The sequence below is a fragment of the Oryctolagus cuniculus genome, chromosome 4, assembly GCF_051225735.1.
Source record: "Oryctolagus cuniculus isolate XC-2025 breed Fujian yellow rabbit chromosome 4, ASM5122573v1, whole genome shotgun sequence".
NCBI lineage: Eukaryota > Metazoa > Chordata > Mammalia > Lagomorpha > Leporidae > Oryctolagus > Oryctolagus cuniculus.
The window spans coordinates 79,560,344-79,581,790 of record NC_142870.1 but is presented as its reverse complement, the minus strand read 5'-3'; the positions used below and the strand labels follow the sequence as shown (position 1 = coordinate 79,581,790).

General features: G+C 46.8%; 1 protein-coding gene across 5 annotated transcripts in view; it reads left to right on the top strand.

Annotated features, from left to right (window-relative positions):
• The window catches only part of HACD2 (3-hydroxyacyl-CoA dehydratase 2), a 99,576-nt gene that overhangs the window by 55,706 nt on the left and 22,423 nt on the right, over positions 1 to 21,447 (top strand). For 3 of the 5 annotated variants that reach the window (XM_002716611.6, XM_089331818.1, XM_089331816.1), the window contains one exon: positions 7,605 to 7,693. In XM_002716611.6, the coding sequence (XP_002716657.1) occupies positions 7,605 to 7,693 (89 nt within the window). Of the gene's footprint in view, positions 1 to 7,604; positions 7,694 to 17,765; positions 17,819 to 21,447 lie in introns of all 5 variants that reach the window. The other 2 variants (XR_016233142.1, XM_089331819.1) reach the window with 1 other exon arrangement.

Sequence of the window (21,447 nt, the reverse complement as noted above, 5' to 3'; positions counted from 1 at the left end):
ATCCAGTGGTCCACTCCCCAAATGGCTGCAACAGCTGGAGCTGAGCCAATCCAAAGCCAGGAGCTTCTTCCAGGTCTCCCACATGGGTGCAGGGGCCCAAGCACCTGGGCCATCTTCCACTGCTTTCCCAGGCTTTAAGCAAAGAGCTGGATCAGAAGAGGAGCAGCTGGGACACAAACCTGCACCTATATACGGAATGCCAGCAGCACAGGTGTGCAAGCTCAGCCTACTAGACCACAGCACAGACCCCATTTCTTTTTTTTCTTAACTTTGGTCTCCCAACCCCACTGAGGTGGCCCGGCTGAGGACTGCACTAGGCAGGGAAGATTTCCAGCGATTTGCTGGAAGGCAGGGAAGATTTGCAGCGATCTGGGGAGTCCTCAGGAGCCCCTGCTTCTGGGCAAGCACACAGCCCAAGGCCAGATCCCCTCTCTACAGCTTTTGGCACGCACACACACACAGGCCTTGCTTCCTTCTTTCATCTGCCAGTGTTTTGCTTTAAAAGTTCATTGCCCTTTCAACATACATCCCCATGATTATTTCTCAAGTTACAACCTCGCCTTGCCAGAGATTAGCACTGCTGACAGACACAGCTATTGGCAACCAAGACTGGATCGTGCTATTTGCCTCTTTACAAAGACCCGCAGCCTCTCATCACCTTCTGGCAAAGGCCCTCAGAATAAGTGTCCTGAAGCAACTCAGCCACAGCCCCGGGCTGTGAGCTCCTGAGGATCCCTAGCACACAGTAGGCTCTCCAGAAATACTCTTGAATAAAGCAACAAATAATAGATGCTAGCACAGTGGATTTTCGATGAAATCTGATGGAGTGAGAGTTTACCACAGAGATGGCAGAATCTCCCTGTGTCATCTGAGAACAACCAATTGAAGTAGGTGATCAGCAACAGCAGAAAGCCTGCGGTTTGGGTTTTCCCATGCTGGCCTGCTGTGTTCAAGTGAGAGAGAATGGTGTGAAAATGCAAACGCAGTGGGATTGATTGCAAGAGTGGAGAAAGGGGTGAGGCTCCAGTTTGCCTTCCCTGTCCCTGTACCACACGCCACAAGGACTGTGGTAACTCCTTCACAACATGTAGTACACTGCAGACTTGGCTTGATGCTGTCTGGCTACCAAGTTGAAAAGGGCAGCTGGGTTCCATAATGCTGATCGTTGGAAAGGAGCCAGTGTTTGTTCTAAACCACCTTTCCCCCAGGACTTCATATATGGGACCCTGAGTGGCAGGGGATATATTAGGCTGCGTATAATTCCTACAACAAATAAGAAAATGGGTTGTTTTTGTTTTGTTTTGTTTTGTTTTTTACAGTTTCTTACAAAATCTACCTGATAATAATAGCCCACATCAATGATGCCAGTTGTATTCAGAGCTAAGATACCATGATCCATCTCTGTGGCCCTCTGTAGTTCCAAGGATGGACCTGGAGCTCTTGGCCCTGACAGGCTTCCTTATAAAAGGGCCCCTTCTTCTGACTGGCCCTTTGACCGGGCCAGTGCAACAAGCACTCTAAGATTGTGCCAATGGCTAGGCCTGAAGTGCAGTTTTTGGGTAACTGGTGGAGGTGCATGCATATGCTGTAGAAACTGAGAATTGAGTTGAATGACATCATTTGGGGGAAATTAAGGTGCCTCTGTAAGCAGATTCCTGGAGAGGGACTGTAGCACACCTACATGCAGGCCAGAACTGTTTTGACATCCGAATCAAATTAGAAAGCATAGATCAGCTTTTTATTCACTAATTATTAAAATTTGAATTTAACTGCTAGGGTGTGCTAAAGTCAGGCAAGTATATTGCTGGTGGGAGTATAAACTGATAGCAAACTTTTTTGGAAAGCAGTTTGGCTGGCACCGGTGTCATGGCTCACTTGGTTAATCTTCCACCTGTGGCGCTGGCATCCCATATGGGCGCCAGGTTCTAGTCCCAGCTGCTCCTCTTCCAGTCCAGCTCTCTGCTGTGGCCCGGGAATGCAGTGGAGGATGGCCCAAGTGCTTGAGCACCTACACCCGCATGGGAGACCAGGAGAAGCACCTGGCTCCTGGCTTTGGATCAGCATGGTGCGCCTGCCGCAGCGGCCACTGGGGGGTGGGGGGTGAACCAACGGAAGGAAGACCTTTCTCTCTGTGTCTCTCTATCACTGTCTAACTCTGTCAAATTAAAAAAAAAAAAAAAGCAGTTTGGCAATATATTTCCAGGACCTTAAAGACATTCATACCATTTGACCTAGTGCTTCTACTTCTGGGAAACTGTCCCATGGAAATACTCAGAATCCTTTAAAGAAAAAGGAAAAAAAAAAAAAGATCTAAGCCTCAAAAAATGTTGTTATTTTAGTTCTTCATGTCTTCATTTATTCTCTCAAGAAATTAAAAGCAACCTGAATGTCCCACAAAAGGAGCAATATATCAATTCGTTACAAGTTAAGATGCTTTGGGCTGGCGCCACAGCTCACTAGGCTAATCCTCCGCCTTGCAGCGCCAGCACACCGGGTTCTAGTCCCGGTCGGGGCGCAGGATTCTGTCCCGGTTGCCCCTCTTCCAGGCCAGCTCTCTGCTGTGGCCAGGGAGTGCAGTGGAGGGTGGCCCAAGTCCTTGGGCCCTGCACCCCATGGGAGACCAGGAGAAGCACCTGGCTCCTGCCATCGGATCAGCGTGGTGTGCCGGCCGCTGTGTGCTGGCCGCAGCGTGCCGGCCACGGCGGCCACTGGAGGGTGAACCAATGGCAAAGGGAAGACCTTTCTCTCTGTCTGTCTCTCTCTCACTGTCCACTCTGCCTGTCAAAAATAAAAAAAATAAAAACAAGTGAATGAAGTGACATTTTGAATTATTATCTAGTCTCCTGGAGCCTGGTTCTTGCTGAGGAGTGAGATAAAATCTTTTTTTTTTTGAACTTGGCAATCTGAATCCAAATTCTGGACTTCATAATGTTCCCTCGGGATACAGCCACAACGCCAGAGCATTGCTGGAAACAAGTACTTTGGTGGCAAAAGAAGAAAGAGGAAAAAAAATGAAAGAGAAAAACCACATTTTGATGTGATGAGCTAACCTTTAAGTTTAAGAAAAGAAGCAGCCAGTAGAAATGGACGCAGTCTTTCCTTAAGCAGCAAATGCTTAATAACTCATTTAAGAAATCTTTTAATCCACAGTCTTCTTTTTATGTTTTTAATGTTTTCTTCTCTGAAGTGTGATCTGGTTAAGTATATTCACTAAATGCTTGACTCCCTAATTAGCTTCTTTAGCTGCATTACATAATTATATAACCAGGCTTTGTACTTCACTCAAACATTTATTTTTTTAATAACAGCCTTATTCAGATATAATTCACATGTCATATAATTCACCTACTTAGAGTGTATAATAAATTGTGCAACCATTACCACAATCAATTGTTGAACATTTTCCTCACCCCCCAAAAAATTTTATACCCATTGGCAGTTACTTCCTCTTTCCCCCAAGCCTCCCAGCCCAAGGAAGTTCACCTTTTGTCCCTAAAGTATGCCTGTCTGGATGTTTCACATAAGTTGAATCATACAGTATGTTGGTTTGTGTGTTGTTTTTGCTTGTTTGCTTGCTTCTTTGTTTGGTCAGTGACTTCTTTCACTCAGCATAATGTTTCCAGTGTTCATTAATATTGTAGCATGTATCTTTATTACTTTTATTCTAATTTTCCATTTTATGGCTAAACCACATTTTATTCATCCATTCATCTGTTTATTGACACTCTGATTCCATTTTTTTTAAAAGGTATATTTATTTAATTGAAAGAGTTACACAGAGAGAGGGGAGGCAGAGAGAGGTCTTCCATCCAATGGTTCACTCCTCAATTGGCTGCAACGGCTGGACCTGCGCCAATCTGAAGCCAGGAGCCAGGAGTTTCCTCCAGGTCTCCCACGTGGGTACAGGGGCCCAAGGACTTGGGCCATTCTCCACTGCTTTCCCAGGCCACAGCAGAGAGCTAGATCGGAAGTGGAGCAGACAGGTCTGGAACCGGCACCTATATGGGATGCTGGCGCTTCAGGCCAAGGCATTAACCCGCTGCACCATAGTGCTGGCCCCGATTCCATTTTTTGATGTGCGTAAATATTTCTAGCTGTGAGTATGTTGTGCAAGTTTATGTGGGCATATATTTTCATTTCTTGTGTGTGTGTACTCACGAATGTGTACTTAGGAGTGGAGTTCCTGAGCCCTGTGGTGATTCCATACTTAATCTTCTGTAGCACCAACAGACCAGGGTAGTTGTACTAGTGCACAGCCCTACCAGAAACATTTGAAAGTTCCATTTTCTCTACATCCTTGCCAACACTAGTTATTGTCGTGTCTTTTTTTTTTATTATTGCCATCCTAGTAGGTGGGAAGTATATCTCATTTTGGTTTTGATTTGTATTCCCTAGTGATGAATGATGCTGGGCACCATTTCTTGTTTCCTTTTGAGTATTTTTATGTCTTCAGTAGAGAATTACCTATTCAAATTCTTGGCCCATTTTTAAAAAATTGTATTTACATTCTTGAATTCTAAGAGTTCACAATATGTTTTGGATAAAAGTCTTATCATGTATGTTTACAAATATTTTATCTGTGGGTTATCTTTTCACTTTCTTGATGGCTTTCTCTGATGTAAAAGTTTTTAATTGTGAAGTCCAATTTATTTACTTTTTTTTGCATTTTGTGTCATGGTGTTATTGCTATTAAACCATTGTCTAATCCACAGTCACAACATTTACTCCTATGTTTTCTTCCAGGAAGTTTGTGATTTTAGCCCTTACATTTAAGTCTTTGATCCTTTCTGAGTTAATTTTTGTGTGTGGTGAAGGAGTGGCCCAACAACGCCTGTGTGTTTTTTTGTTTTGTTTTTTGTTTTGCATGTGGCTATCCAATTGATTGTTTCAGAGTCAGCTGTTGAGAAGACTGTGATTTTCTCTTGAACTCTCTTGACCACCTTCTTGAAAATCGACTGCCTGTAAATGTGAGGGTTTATTTCTAGATTCTCAGTTCTCTTGCGTGGATCTATATGTCCATACACTTACCTTTTCTTTCATTCATTCTGTAAAGATTTACTGGGCACCTCTTTGTGCAACAGTTAAGCTTAACATATCCAGGTTACTTGCTTTTTGGAACCAAACCATCCCTCTTCAGAGCCTAGATTTTCTTTAAATAACCCATTCCAGCAGGATATAACGTCTCTTTTTCTTAGTGAGATATGAAGTGACTTCTCGTAGTCAAACTTTCCGAGATAACAGTAGATGGATCTGATTTGTACATGGTCTTTTGGCAAGGTGTAGTCTGGGCAACTGTACAGGTCTAAATGGCAGAAGAGTGAGTGTTCTTTTAGAGGGCTCGGGCAAATGAGCACTGCCCTAGAACAGTTCAGTGGCTTCGGAAGGTGTGGTTAGTTTTAAAGTGGAAGAAGAATCCGTGACCATGATGAGGGCTTCCTGGTAGGTGATGGAGTTGCCTACGTGCAACCTGAAAGGCCCAGGGAGTCGGGAGGTCTAGGTGTTGGCTCCAAAGAGGACATAGAGACGCGGAGGGGACTGTTGGATTGAAGATCTGTGACTCTGCTTCCAAATTTTAATTTTGGTAGCGGTTCCTTGCCAGTGTAAAGTTACAAGGATCATATGTGTATAAAGTTAACTGAAATAGATCAGTAAAAAAATAAGAATGGGAATAGGAGAGGGAGGAGAAAGAGGGGTGGGAGAATGGGTAGGATGGCAGGTACAACGGGAAGAATCACCATGTTTCTAAAGTTGTAATTAAGAAATATATGAAGTTTGTATTCCATAAGTAAAAGGTTTCTTGGGAAAAAAGTTATAAAAGGAAAATTATGTTTACAAATAATGGCTTATTGCTAGACTTAAGACTAGTTAAAGGAGCCAAGAATTCTATACAATGGTGCTGGCTAATTTTTAGAGATTGTGAATGTAGGAATTGAAGGCAATACCAAATCAGGAGACAGTTGGCAGAATTTTGTGATTATCTAAAAATAATTAAAGATGATCCTAGTATTACAGCTTGAAGACATTGGGAGGATAAGTGTACCAGTACTTGTAGTGTACAGGATGATAAGAGATGGTTTAGGCCGGCGCCGCAACTCAATAGACTAATCCTCTGCCTGCGGCGTTGGCACACCAGGTTCTAGTCCCAGTCGGGGCGTTGGATTCTGTCCCGGTTGCCCCTCTTCCAGGCCAGCTCTCTGCTGTGGCCAGGGAGTGCAGTGGAAGATGGCCCAAGTCCTTGGGCCCTGCACTCGCATGGGAGACCAGGAGAAACACCTGGCTCCTGGCTTCGGATCAGCACGGTGCACCGGCCGCAGCAGCCATTAGAGGGTGAACCAACGGCAAAAGGAAGACCTTTCTCTCTGTCTCTCTCTCTCTCTCACTGTCTACTCTGCCTGTCAAAAAAAAAAAAAAAAAAGAAAAAAAAGAAAAAAAAAGAGATGGTTTAAAAGATAAATTTTGGGGCTGGTGCTATGACACAGTGGGTTAAAGCCCTGACCTGCAGCACTGGCATCCCATATGGGCACAGGTTCGAGTCCCAGCTGCTCCACTTCCTATCCAGCTCCCTGCTAATGTGCCTGTGAAAGTAATAGAAGATGACTCAAGTGCTTGGGCCTCTGCACACACATGGGAGACCCAGAATAAGTTCCTGGCTCCTGGCTTTGGATCAGCTCAGCTCCGGCCATTGTGGCCATTTAGGGAGTGAACCAGGAGATAGAAGACCTCTCTCTGTGTGTCTCTACCTCTCTTTGTAATTCTTTCAAATAGATAAAATAAATCTTAAAAAATAAAATATAATAAATTTTTATCTTGCTATGCTGTTTGGCAAAAATATTTAAGTAGATAATAAAAAACACCCCACTAATCATTAGAGGTAATAATATATTAGGGCTTCTATCAGGGAGCTTTCAACATTCATTAGATACAAATAGGACTGATTTCCTATCTGTTCTTATGTACTTTGAAGATGTGATTTACTTATTTACTAATTTGAAAGGCAAAGACAGAGAGACATCTTCATCTGCTGGTTCACTCCCCAAATGACCCCAGCCAGGGTTGGGCCGGGCTGCAGCCAGTTTCTCGCACGCGCAACAGGGACTCAAGTACCTGAGCCATCTTACGCCACTTTCCCAGGCACAGGAAACTGAATGAGAAAAAGAGCAGCCAGGACTCGAACCAGTGCTCTGCTATGGGGCGCCAGCATCACAGATGGTGGCTTACCCCACCGCACCAAGCGCCAGCCCCAGTTGTTGCCTACTTTGAAACCCACATAATAAAATGAACTTTCAGGGTCTAATTTTGTTAGGCAGTGTTTTTCTATATGATAAGTACAAAAATATTGTTCTTAGTGGTCTTGACAGGCTTAAGAAAGAGAACAAAATTCCACAGTTTTGTTGTGCCAAAATATATTACTGTTTTGAGAGGGGAAGGAAAGAAGTTGTTGCTATTGACTACATTGAAAACGTGTGCATTAGCAATATAGGTAAGCTTCAGTTGCTCAAGATGGTTTTGGCTGTAAACATTTACCCTTGAACGCTTGAGAATACTTGTTTTAGGTTGAAACTTAATAAAGCATGTTTATTTACACATCTTAAAATTTCTTTCAGGAATTGTCCCATCTTCTGTTGTCCTGACCTCTTTCCAGGTGATGTCAAGAGTTTTTCTCATATGGGCGGTAACACACAGCGTCAAAGAGGTAAGCGCTCCTGTAGCCTGTCAGCACTCCCACACGCTCGGCAGCTTGCCTTTTCACATACCTGTGACCACTGCACGTGGGACTCCAGCTCACACTGATGCGGCAGAAATGAAGTCTGCATTTCGCTGTGGAAGTCGGGTCAGGAGTGGGAAGCTTACCCCGGCTAGGCAGTGCTGTGAGGGAGAAGACTGGTGGGCTGTGGAGCACTGTGGCCCTCAGCCCGAAGAGGTGGAGGGTTGGTGTGGGCGTGGTCTGCAGCTCAGTTCCCTGCTTCTGTTGTCTTATTTGTATCCCGTGCACTGACTCCTGGGCATCTGCACCTGGGTGATGTCCATTCTTTATGGGAACAGGAAAAAAACAAGCTTACTTCTACACAGCCCACAAGAGCTAATGGATTTGCCAAATGTGCCATGTCTGGCGGTTCTGACTGGCAGATACCCTGTTGGGGCCTAGCAGGCTCGGAACCTGGACAGGCCCAGGGATACTCACTGCAAGAACTGGGAGTGCACCGGCATCACCCCAGGTGGGGACCCAGAGCTAAGCTTCCATCTCGTGGAGCAGGTGGTGGTTTTCGGCTCCCTCGGGGTCAGTTCTTCTTGCCAGTGGCATCTTGTGGGAGGGCGCCGGCAAGGACTTGTCAGTGTTTCCGTCCCAGCAGCCAATCACCTGCGTGCCTGGATTCTTGCAAGCTCATGAAAGTGCTCATCCAGTCACATTATTCCCATGTTCTCTATTCTGAAAACCCTGTCGAAACATTTTGTTTTTTAGGATTTTTGTTTTGTTTTGTTTTTGACAATTTCATTTCATTTGCATTTCAACAAATGAGATTTTCTTTTAACTTTTTTGTTGGTCTGTGCTATACATACAGCAGAATGCACACAGCTGATGGGTGTTTAGCCAGAGTGAAATCAACGGTGGTTAATAAGCTAGTATTGCTGTGCGTGCACTGGGGGCTTTGTTGCTTCATCTGTCTCACCCCCTGAAGATACCTAAGCTGCCCAGGTGGGAAGAATATGCCTACTGTGTGTGTGTGTGTGTGTGTGTGTGATCATGTTTCTTTTCTAAAAAGTTTGAGAAAACCAGGCAAATGATTTTGAAAATAGCATGCGGCCCTTTGTGCTCACTGGTGTCTATTGAGGTGGGCAGTAGCTTTATTTATGATACCACATCATGTCTTCATTCATTTCCAAGTCCCCTCCACAAGTTGCTGCTTCCTCCCTTCCTTTTGTGTATATGCCATTTCCTTTTCATTGTAAGCAGCAGCTCATAATTGTATCTCACAGTGATCTTAAGGGACCTGAAATTTTTTCCTAGTGGTAACTCATTCAGATCCTTAAATAAATCATTATGCACTTTTAGTGATTAAATGTTAGGTACATGGAGCCAAAGCACTGTGCACTGTGGAGCGTTCAGTCACTTTGCCAATGTATTCAGGTATTGATTGTCCGGGTGTAATGGTCCAGCTGATAGGATATTCAGGACCTCAGCTTCTCTTCTCGCTGCTGCATCAGTGGCCACTCATCTGCTTATCAGCTTGTCTGCCACAGGGATAGACCACTAAGTCAGAAATGCCCACAAGGGCAGGCATCTGGCCTAAGGGTCAAGACAGTCACTTGAGCTGTGACCACTGCCTCCCAGGTCTGCATTAACAGGAAGCTGGAGTCAGGCGCAGACCGGTCAACACCCAAATTCTAGCTGATATCCTAACTGCTAGGGTGAATGCCCACTCCCTCCACGAGACTTTTTAAAGATCATTTGCCATTTCATGTAAAGCATCGCAAGTTAGCTTTATAGTAATTTACATTATATACTCATTACATTTGCAGATTTGAAATTATTTCTTGTGACCAGAGTGACCCAGTCTCTGCTAACATTAGTATATCATTTTCCGAAGAACTCATGCAGTACATCCTAGCATCCGTCGCCTCCCGTGTTCCCCGTACCTTGTTCCTGTGTAGATCCATGTTCTTTTCTCCTTGTTCCCCTTTTCACTGATCAGAACTCCTCGTTCACTCTGTTCCTTCCCCGGCACTGCCCACAGTCTCTGAAAAGCCTGTTGCTGTGGCATGCCAGAGGCCGGCTGCTGGCTGCTGGCTGCTGGCCCCTGGCCCCTGTTCCTCGGCCCCTCAGCATGGCCGGATGCAACTTTTCCTGCCTTAGGGTTTTGTGTTAGCCTCAGTTCAGCGTGGTCCGTAGAGCGTTACACCAGACTTTGCACGCCATTTCCTGAAGCATCTTCGCTGCTTTATCATCCTCCTATTGAGCTCTGCCTCCCTCAGTGGTGAGAACCAGGTGACCCATGCGTACGCAGATGGACCTCAGCTCAGCAAGATGTGGCTGTGGGCCCCGGCTGTCTCCCTAAGCAGTGCTCCTGTTCCTGTCGTGCTGCTGTACTTGTAATTCCCGATTTCTTTCTGCACCATAGTCCTCTCTGAAGGACACGAGAAGGGGCCTTCGTCTTGGTCACATTACATTTGTGTTTGGACTTCGGCGCCATGCTCTCCGCTTACATTTTCTGTGCTTGTTTCCCGTAGTTTTCTGTAACTAAGGTATGGCCTGTATGCCCTGTAGACTAGACCCTATTGTTTCCACATTGAGATGTATTTCCTTGTAAGGAACCCTGTAAGACACACATCCTCATTTATCATCTTAATTCTCTACCCCATGAAGTGCTAGTCACATAATGTTACCATGTACATTGTGGAACTAAAGAGTGATCAGATGGTATTGTTTTAGAATACGTAAGGATCTACCCGTTAGCTAGTATGCACTTTGGTAAGCACAATATTTTTTTGAGGGGGTGGTTTAAAGATTTATTTATTTGTTTGAAAGGCAGAGTTACAGAAAGGCAGAGGGGGGGGGGGTCTTCTATTTACTGGTTTACTCCCCTGATGGCCTCAATGGCTGGAACTAGGCCAATCTGAAGCCAGGAGCTAGGTGTTTCTTCTGGGTCTCCCATGTGGGAGCAGGGGCCCATCTTCCACTGCTTTCCCAGTCCACAGCAGAGAGCTGGATTGGAAGTGGAGCAGCCGGGAATCAAACTATGCCCATATGGGATGCTGACACTGCAGATGGTGGCTTTACCTACTACGCCACAGCACAGGCCCCACACAATTTTTTTTTTTTTTTTTTTTTTTTTTTTTTTGACAGGCAGAGTGGACAGTGAGAGAGAGAGAGACAGAGAGAAAGGTCTTCCTTTGCCGTTGGTTCACCCTCCAATGGCCGCCGCGGCCAGCGCGCTGCGGCCGGCGCACCGCGCTGATCCGATGGCAGGAGCCAGGAACCAGGTGCTTTTCCTGGTCTCCCATGGGGTGCAGGGCCCAAGCACCTGGGCCATCCTCCACTGCACTCCCTGGCCACAGCAGAGGGCTGGCCTGGAAGAGGGGCAACTGGGACAGAATCCGGTGCCCCGACTGGGACTAGAACCCGGTGTGCCGGCGCCGCTAGGCGGAGGATTAGCCTAGTGAGCCGCGGCGCCGGCCCCCCACACAATATTAAAGAAAGAATTTTCTATATACTCACAAGCTTTTTATTAACCTAATACCTTTTCCCATTCATTTATTTATTTAAATTTATTTGAGAGAGAGAGAGCTTCCATCTGCTGGTTCACTCCCCAGATGCCCGCAACACCAGGCCTAGACCAGGAGCAGGCACTCAATCCTGGTCCCCCACTTAGGTGACAGGGACCCAATCATTTTGAGCCATCACTGCTTCCTCAGTCTGTGCCAGCAGGAAGCTAGAGTCAGGAGCCAGGGGTGGGCATTGAACCCAGGCACTTGAATTTGGGATGCAGCTTCCCCAAGCAACTTGGCCAAATTCCCATGCCACTTTTCCCTTTCTTTCTTTTTTTTTTTTTTTTTAAAGAAATTGTCTTATCTATAAGCAAACAAAAATGACAAAACAAGCAGTGAGGTGAGAGGTCGGGTGGGGTGGGTGCAGGAGGGAGTCAGCGCTGTAGCCGACCTGTGTACAGTTACTGTGTACCTGTTGACAATTTCCTCACCCTCAGCCAGGCTGGCCACTGCCACTGCCAGGTCTGCCTCTCCCAGCGTGTGTCCCCGCGTGTCTGTGCACCTTTGTCTCCTTGTGGAACAGAGCTCACGAGGGACTGCTGTAGGAAATGCCGGCTGCGTCCCTCACCATGGCCCCTCACAGGGTACACACTCCTCCTTGTCCAATAATTGCCAGGGGCAGTTCCAGATTCCTGGACACAGAACCCCTGTTCTCTTGTCCTCCTGGCTGGCCTCTTTGCAGAAGCCACCACAAATCCTCTGCTGAGCCCTGGTGTCAGAGCACCAAGTTCACGGAGCAGAAGTCCCCAGTCCTCCATGGAGCTGCCTGGCTCAGTGCCATGAGGAGCCCTCTGTGAGAAGGGATGATTGGCATAAAGTAAAACCATATCCACGTACTGAGCCTTGTCTCCCCTCCTCCTCACCCTTTACCACCATTGGAGAAAGGGATGTTTTTCCACATTCTTCAGGAATGTTCTGTGGCTTCTCCTAGTGTTCCCAGTCAGCTGTTTCCACCTCTTCCTGGCACGCTCCTGCGCTTGTCTGCCATCCTTGCCAACTTTTCAGCAAGATGCTTACAAAAGGTCTTGCAATAAGTGTTTGCCTGTGTTAGTCAGCTTCAGTTTCTTAGACTCATCCTGGGTTTGTTTCATGTGTTACCATTTACAGAGGACTTTATTAGGTTGTATTAGGGGCACTTGCCCTTGCCAGCATTCCTCGGGGGAGGTTGTGGCCCCTGTTTAGCATGTGGAAGCCTGGAGAGGCAGAGTGACTCAGCCATCCACAAAGGGCAGGCTTGCAAGTAGACTTCTGAATCCAGAGGCTTCCCACTGCGCACGAGCCATCTTCTCGCATTCAGAACATTCCCTGGACACAGCCTTGTTTTCGTTGTGCTGACTTTCTCACTCCCCTGTGGCGTGGAAATCCCTTGCTCCAACCAGAGTCAGTTTCCTGTTGCACGCCTCCGTCACACCTTGCGCTTCCCCCGCTCCGGCATTCACACTGCAGACATGCGCGCTGGTTGTTGGTGCCCGGGGCTGATCTGCATCCCTTTGCTTCTCTTTTTTTGGTGGCTCACGTGGCTGTGGTAAATCCTCTCCAGTTAATTGACTTTCTTCTTGACAATTCCAAGTCTTCTTCAGATTGGGATTAATGGACTCTGTGGTCCAGAATTATCCAAGAAGCCTATTAAAAACACACACTCCAGGTCCCAGTCCACACTTGATACCAAATACCTGGGAGTGGGGTCAGGGAATCTGCATTATTCAGATAACGCCATGAACTCTGAGGTGTGAGAAACACAAAAGATACCTGTACGTTGTGCTGTGGTTTTTGCGTGGCCTTTTCTTTTGGATTATAGCTCACACTTCTGCTTCATTTACTTGACGCCTCACCGGATCCCAAGTCCAAGAGCAGTCCTTTCGTTCTTGAAGATCGAAAGCCTTAGGGGCTCCTTAAGCTGCTGGGCACACCTACAGTCCAGCTGCTCGTGTCTTTTCCAAAACCCAGTGTCTTTCCTGACGGCCAGGTGAGCAGATAGTTGAGGAGCCACCTGGGAGGCAGAGAAAGCTGGTGGATCGCCACATTGAGAACTCCAGATTTGATTTGTGGAATCGGCTGGGGTTTCTGAGACGGCTGTGACGGGCACTTGCCTCCTGTCGCCTGCCAGAGCCACTGAAAGGGCTGAAGAGATGACCTCTGCCTGAGGAAACACAGTGCAGGCCTCGCTCTTCCTGGGGATTCTCAAGAAGTCTCATCCACCACGGGCGGTTCTGGTGTCTTCGAGGGAATCGGGACTCTGTGGACGCCATGTTCTCGGACATGGAGCCTCAGCACGCATCACTTGTGGGACAGATTGTTGAGTTCCGGCTTAGACACTTCCCCTGGGACTTGGGACAAACCACTTGAACTCGCTGGGCCTTGTTGTTCTCATCTGTGAAATGGTAGCACTTGAATCTGCACTGCCTGTGACATAGGAGAGCATCAGGGAGCTTCGCCGAGAGGGGCCTTGGAACGAGCCACGGTGCCAACCGGCCCAAGTCCTGGCTGCGGCTTTCGTGGAGCAGCTGGGACAGGCCCCGACTCGGGATGCCGCTTCCGGCACATGTGCACCAGTACTCCTTCCTGCCCCGTTGCCTCTTCTTTTGCCTTCACGTGGAAACCAAAGCACTAGAGAAACTCCCACTGTAATGCCACCTGGCCAGTGCCGTGCTGCCTGCTTGTCTGGGGTGCTCGGGCCAGGGCACAGCATGCCCGCGGCGTCCGCTGCCACCGCTCAAGGCCACTTCTCCTGTCTGCATGTTTCCTGTGGCCACACGTGCCTCTCGCTGACCCTCATGGTCATGTCATGGTCTTTCCAGCACACACCACCAGCGCCACTCCGGTAAGGAAGTGGGATGCCATGTCGGGCAGGGTGCTGTCAGTTCGAGTCCTACTCTGGCCTCTGGTGCCCGTGCCCTTTCCACAGAGATAGTCCCTCCCAGTTCACAGGGCCCCTTTGGAAGCTGAATGTCAGAAATCCCCCGCCCTGCTCCATCTCTTGCCTTCCTTGCTATTTTAAATCTGTCTGGAGGTGGATTTGCATCACCTTGGCATTCAGAATTAGCACCACTCCTCGAGATAGACGAGGCTCTTGTTTGGCTGGGACTCGGGGCCTGTCAGGCCTTCGACAGCTCCCAGCCCAGTGCAGCAGCAGGGACTGCCATTCCTGCCGCCGGTGCTTCCGGACCCCCACAGCGGGCCTCGGCTCCTAGCTGGAGGCTCCAGTTGCCATGACCTGGACTTAACACAGGTGACTTTGCCAAATGAGAATGTCCATTTCTCAGTGGTTTTCTACCAGTCCTTTCCGTCATCTTCTGGTACTATGTAAAGAGATTTCACAATATTAGGGAATTTCAAAATACGGAAAAATCTGAGACCCTTGAGGTTCCACAGAGCTTCCCTGCCACCCCCTGTTGCATCTTTTCCTCCGTGTCTTAGTTCCTGTTTAGCTCTTGGAAAACACTGGAACTCCCTGGCTGTTGATAGTGAAAAGTCAGGTGTACCAACAAACCTCCTCAAAGCCTGCAAACCCGCACTGCCGCTGCTTCGCACACAGCAGAACCCCTCTTTGTCACTCCACAGTGGAGCAGGCTCCGAGCTCAGCAAATCGGGTCGTCCTTAATGTGGACCTCTTCCTGCTCTGGGCTGCACCCTCCTCCCCAGGGCACTGTGCCCCCACCAACACCCCAACACTCGAAGCTTCTCGGCGTCTTTCCTTCTGCTTACCCCAAAGGCTACAAGCTGGTGTATACTCTTCCCAGCGGTCAGTTCAGCCTGAGAGAGGCAGTTGCACCAGGCAGGCTCCCCAGAAGGCTGCACGGATATCTATTTGGGAAAATCTCGCTCAGGAGAGGAAAGGCCAGGGGTCAACTCCCAGCACCGGAGCAAAGTGTCTCCTGTCACTAGGTTCCTCCAGGACCAGGAACTGGGCCTGCCCCAGCTTGCCCTCCATGCTGTCCTGCTGACATGGGCTCTGATCAGCCTCTTCCTTTCCCTATGCCCTAGGACTCAGAGATTTTAGGGTTTTTGGTGTCTTTGCGTTTTAGTCTTTTAAAATATTATATTAACCCCTTTCCCATTTAATCGATATTTGGAAGGCATCAGTGGAGTTTCCTCCATGGATCCTTTTTTTTTTTAAAGATTTATTTATTTGTGAGGTGTAGTGATAAAGAAGAGACACAGAGAGGGATCTTCTACTTGCTGGCTCATTCCCCAAATGGCTGCGATGGCTAGGACTGGACAAGAAGCCAAGAGCTAAAGCTGAAGAGCCAGAAGCTCCACCTGGGTCTCCCACATGGGTGGCAGGGGCCCAAGCACTTGGGCCATCTTCCGCTGCTTTCCCAGGTGCATTAGCAGGGTGTTGGATCAGAAGTGGAGTAGTTGGGACTCAAATCCGTGCTCCAGTATGGGAGCTTAACCCACTGCACCACAATCTGGCCTTTCCACCTGTTTCTGATAATGCAGTTTCTGACAAAGTAAGCTTATTGATGGCATGCATCCTTTTCAAGCAGCAGATTGTGTCTTTACTGTGGTAGTATCTTAATAGATGTATTGCAGCCTGTTTAGAGCAAAATCTGGTTATCTGCAGTCCTGAGATTAACAGACATGCTTGGCATTGGACATTTGGCAACATGTGGAAAAGGAATGAAGAGAGAGAGAGAGAGGCTGGTAGGAAGGGGAGGGAGGGAGAGAAGGAAGGAAAGAGAAAGGAAAGGAAGAAAAGTTGTCTTGGACTTAAAATGTTGGTTTTTCAAATAAGCCCCCAAGATTTGCGGGCCGGAGCCTGCGTGGTTTCAACTATAGTAACATGTTACTGCGGGGATTGGGGAACAAGTTAGGGAAGCAAGCTCTGTGGCCTGGGCTGTGCGTCACGTATTGAAAGGGGAGAGTCACCAGTGAGTAAGTTCTGACATTCAAACCAGCTTTCACCCTGGTTTCCAAAGGAAATGAATTAAGTTGCGTACTTAGAATATTTATTTCAAGCCAAAAGTGTAACTTTTGAGGACTGTGTAGTGATGAAAGGTGGTTACTGACACTTTGCCTGGGAGTTCCTTTTGGTTATTCCTGCACCCAGCACTGCCCAGTGGAAGAGCACCTGCGAAGCTGGAAACCTTCTATAGTGAGCGCTGCTGAGGGCTGAGGGCGGCCGGGGGGGGGGGGGGCTGCAGAGCTGCATTTCAGGGTAACCTAGGTAGCCACCTGGACTGCACGCTCCCACCTTGGACAGAGTACCTCTGGCCATGGAGTGTGGCATTATTTGCCATTTTTCCCTCTTGATTTCAGTCACTTAGGGTTTCCTATGCATTTCAGATTGTATGTATGAATGATTGTGGTTTTTTCCCCAGAGAAACATTCAAAGAACATAGTAAGTGTACTTGGTACGCTGTGCTCTTTAGTGAAGGGAATGTTTGAAAACATAAATGTGAGTTGCTGCAGAAGCTGATTGCAGGTGTGGGAGATGGTTGTGGTGTTTCCCTCATCCACTGCAGAGGCGGTGGCTGACGGCGGGGCCGCAGGCTGGCCTCCCCTTTCAGAGGCGGGCAGCATGGCCTCATGGTCCCAGGTCCCAGGTTCGCCCTGAGAAGACCTTTCCCATGCCTTTCCTCTCCTAAGTGACTCAGAGATGTCATGGGGGTGCCAGTGAGCTGAAGAGTCTCATTTCGTGCTGTACAGGTGTGATCAGCGTGCATCGTGACCATGGCTGAAACACACCTGCATCGCCAAGGAAAGTTGAAAATTGATTTCTATCAATAGCTTTTAAACATGTGCTCTACAGTACAATGAGTGGCATTTTTTGAAGCATTGATTAATAATCATTTAGAAACCTTTAATATGTGGGAGGAGGAGCTTTTATTACCTGCTTCTTTGCCAGAACAGTCCTTTATATCCTGTAGCTTTTTTGAAGTAAATGTATTGATTAAAAATTTATAAACTTGAGACAAATACTAGTACATTCAACTCCTGGCAGGTGTCCTGCACAGTGAATGCAATTGGGCAACTGGTCTCATTGAGAATTTTTAATGTTTATTGATTTTTTTAAAATATTTGTTTATTTGAAAGGCAGAGCAACAGAGAAAGGAAATCCTCCATCCGCTGATTCACTCCCCAAATGCCCTCAACAAATGGGGCTGAGACAGGGTGAAGCCAGGAGCCCTGAACTCCTTCCCAGTATCCCACATGGGTGGCCAGAGGCCCAAGCACTTGAGCCATCATCTGCTCCCGCTGGGATGCATTAGCAGGAAGCTGGATCAGAGTGGAATAGCTGGGACTCAGACCTGCACTCTGATAAGGGATGTGGGCGTCCCAGGAGGCAGCTTAACCCATCGCATCACAACACCCTCTCCTCACTGAGAACCTGAAGACATCATTCCCACCTCCCTGTTCCTATGAAAGATGAAAGTGTATTTCTGTTTCTTCAGGGAAGAGGGTTCAGTAACCTTTTTTTACTTACTCCTATCAAGAAATCCTCTAGTCGGAAGCTTCTATGCAAGGCGTATCACTAAGTTATCTGCATTTTCCAGAGCGAGGACCCCTTTCAAGTCTGGAGTCAAACCCTGGTGCACTTCAGGACTTTGTAAGACTTGACTTGGGATATGTGTGTCTGCATGCAGAGGGCCTGCTTTGTGTGTTAGAAGAGAGAGAGAAACTAATTCTTAGTCTTGATACATTACAGAGTTTTAGCTTTTGTTTTCTTCAGATTGCTGCCATGTTTGTTTTTAACAGGACAAATTTGGTCATTTTCTGCCTCTGACCTCATTTTGCTCTGGCTGACTACCAGAATAACCAAGACTTGCAAGTTATGCATCTCTTTTGCCATCTGCATTGGTGCTGTCTTATTAGGTCAGATTGAAGGTTTAAGGAATCCCACGTTCAGGTTGTTGCCTCAAGGAAAAGTTATGTTTGGATCTGAAAGTGTAAAAAATAATAAAAGAAATTAATAGTACTTTATCAATTTTAACACGTCAGAGTCTTTCAAATACGTTGCATTACATTTGTGTGATACTTGACCATCTGGGACACAGGTTATCAGTGAGCAGCAGATGTCTATCCCACCTCTGAGTTTTAAAAGAAAGTTCTAGAAAACATGGTGAGTGGAGAGTGTACAACATCTCCCAAGAGCAGGCAGGCTGCACCCAGCTGGAGATTGCCAGTGAGATCCAATGTTACCCGGTCTGAATTTTTTAAACAAAAGCAGAAATCCAGATTTTTGAGAATTCACTCCACTTTCAAAAACTGATTGATTTATTTTTAAAGCACTATACAAACCAAAACACAATTTCTGTCCATTGGTTCTGATATTTCTGCCAAAGAGATGGTGTTTACAGTCTTTATTTTTATTTTCTAGCCCTTGAAGTTTTTGCAGTTATTACACACTGTCACAGGGGGAAAAAAAAAAAAAAAAGAGCCATGACATTACACCATATTTTGTCCATTTCATGTTCTTTTGACATTTCAGTTACATTTCTGACTATGATAACTCCCCCCTGCTGTGTTGGGTGGGCACAGTGGGCACCACACTGGGAGACATGGGCACAGACTGGGGGCGAGTCTGCCCGATGTCCCCCCGAGGCTCACAGGGACCTTTTGCTGGGGATGTTGGTCTCTGGGCTACTGCTGTACTTAAAGGTTTATCACTTCGTAGGATACTTAGACCAGACTACCTATACAAGGGTACTTCAAAAACTTTGTGGATTAAAAGATAAACATTTTGGTGCCAAAAATAAAATGGAAATTCATGTACTTTTTTCATAATTTGCATTTTACATGGACTTTTGGAAGACCTTTGTATGCATAAATTTCAGAATTTTCTCATCAAGATGAACTTACCTTTTAATTACATTTTCCATAAAGTTTTTGAAATAACTTTGTGTCTGATCAAGATTGAGACTAAATACCACCCCTTCTGATGCAGTGTAATTTTGATGGGTTGGGTTGAGGACAGTAGTTGCATGAAGACTTTTCAGTTAACATGCTCTTTGGAGGCGAGAATGAGAAGAATATTGCTGAAGGCCAATGAGACCCTCAGACTTTCCAGGATTGGTAGACAGACATTAACCATCAAGGAGAGGGAGAGATGGCATTAAATAATACTTTTGCAACAGAAAGCAAACCAGCACTACATCATATTTTCTTGATAGTTAAGTCCAAGAGGCACGTACTAGGTTGTGTTGAGTTGCAGCAGTGACTAGCATAGCTGTGGGAACTCAATTGCTATGTGTTGAATTAAATTTTTCCTTTCAAGGAGTAAGTATAACTACTGCTGTTTATTAAACTGCAGACAATTTGCTAAGCACTTAATATGCTTTTCTATGCAAAGGCTGCTGTCTCCAATTTACCTTTGAGGAAGCAAAGGCTCCGAGAAACTGAGTAACTTGCCCCAGGATATACAGCCAGCAAGTCTGAAAGTCTGTTTGATTGTCAAGTAGCACTTGGTTAAAGAGGCCAGATACAGTGCCTTGCTGGGCTAGGGGACTTGCTTTCCAGAAAATTGGCTGACCACATGTAGGCATTAAAGTTGAGCTACTGAGAATTTGGCAGTCAGATCTGCATGTGTGGCTTTGTCTTAAATGCAGACTTGGTCATGTGTTGTGTGTTGACTGCATGCTTATACATTTTTCTTATTGCACGTTCCAGAAAGTTGCTTTCATGATGAGCTGTTGTCTGGGTAGGCTGAAACATTAATCAGGCCTTAGTTATTAGGTTGGGATGGTAAATTTTTAACCAGTTCTCTTTGTCATTGTAGGTATAAAAAAAAAACCTGTAGATAGTTGTATGGTTTTCTCTCCTTTAAGGGGAATGAGTATTAATTTTTTTATAAAAGAACATGTTTTTCATAGAAAAGGAATAGTATTTTCTGGTTTGATTGTCATGTATCCTTTCGTGTATTTTTAATGAATGCTAAATCATACAAGATACTTTATGCACACAATTGTCATGTGAAAGGACTAATATTATTAATCCAGATATCTTCTTTTTAATTCACTGCAGCAATATTTTTTAAAGATTTATTTATTTATTTATTTGAAAGGCAGAATTACAGAGAGGCAGAGGCACAGAGAGAGAGAGAGAGGTCTTCCATCCGCTGGTTCACTCCCCACATGGTCACAATGGCCAGAGCTGGGCCGATCCCAAGCCAGGAGCCAGGAGCTTCTTCTGGGTCTCCCATGTGGGTGCAGAGGCCCAGGGACTTGGGCCGTCTTCTGCTGCTTTCCCAGGCTGTGGTAGAGAGTTGGATCAGAAGTGGAGCAAGCTGGCGCCATGGCTCACTAGCCTAATCCTCCGCCTTGCAGCACCGGCACACCGGGTTCTAGTCCCGGTCGGGGTGCCGGATTCTGTCCCGGTTGCCCCTCTTCCAGGCCAGCTCTCTGCTGTGGCCAGGGAGTGCAGTGGAGGATGGCCCAGGTGCTTGGGCCCTGCACCCCATGGGAGACCAGGAGAAGCACCTGGCTCCTGCCATCGGATCAGTGCGGTGCGCTGGTCCCAGCGCGCCGGCTGCGGCGGCCATTGGAGGGTGAACCAACGGCAAAAGGAAGACCTTTCTCTCTGTCTCTCTCTCACTGTCCACTCTGCCTGTAAAAAAAAAAAAAAAAAAAGTGGAGCAACCGGGACCTGAACCAGCACCCATATGGGATGCCAGCATTACAGGTGGCGGCTTTACCCACTACACCACTACACCACAGTGCAAGCCCCTGCAGCAATACTTATTACCTTTCAATATCTTTATTATCAAGAATAAAGCTCCTTTTAAATAGATAACTAACTGAGTTAACATTTTTGTTTGAAAAACCTTAAGTTAGAGAAGACCAAGATTATCATCACAATTGTCATGTTCTCCAGCCTAAGCCCTTGGCTGGCGTTGCCCACCAGGCCCCAGCACCATGGCCTCTGGCCTCTCTCTCTCACTAGGGTGCTCTACTTCCCACCCAAGGCTGTTCCAATCAAGTGGGAGAACACGCAGGCGCAGAGGGCAGATGGGTTATCATCGGAGATTTCTTCATTCTTTCCCCTCCAGCAAATACCTGGCATCTTGTATGCCAAGCACTAGGGTGCAAGAGAGAGAAAAGGTGAGACGTCACTGCTGCCCACACGGGACGTCAAGCCGCCCAGTGCAAGTCAGGCGGAACCAGGAAGGCAGCAAATACCATACAGAGGGGCCTGATAAAGTGGAGGGGAGACAGGTGTCAGGGCTGCTTGTCAGGCTCA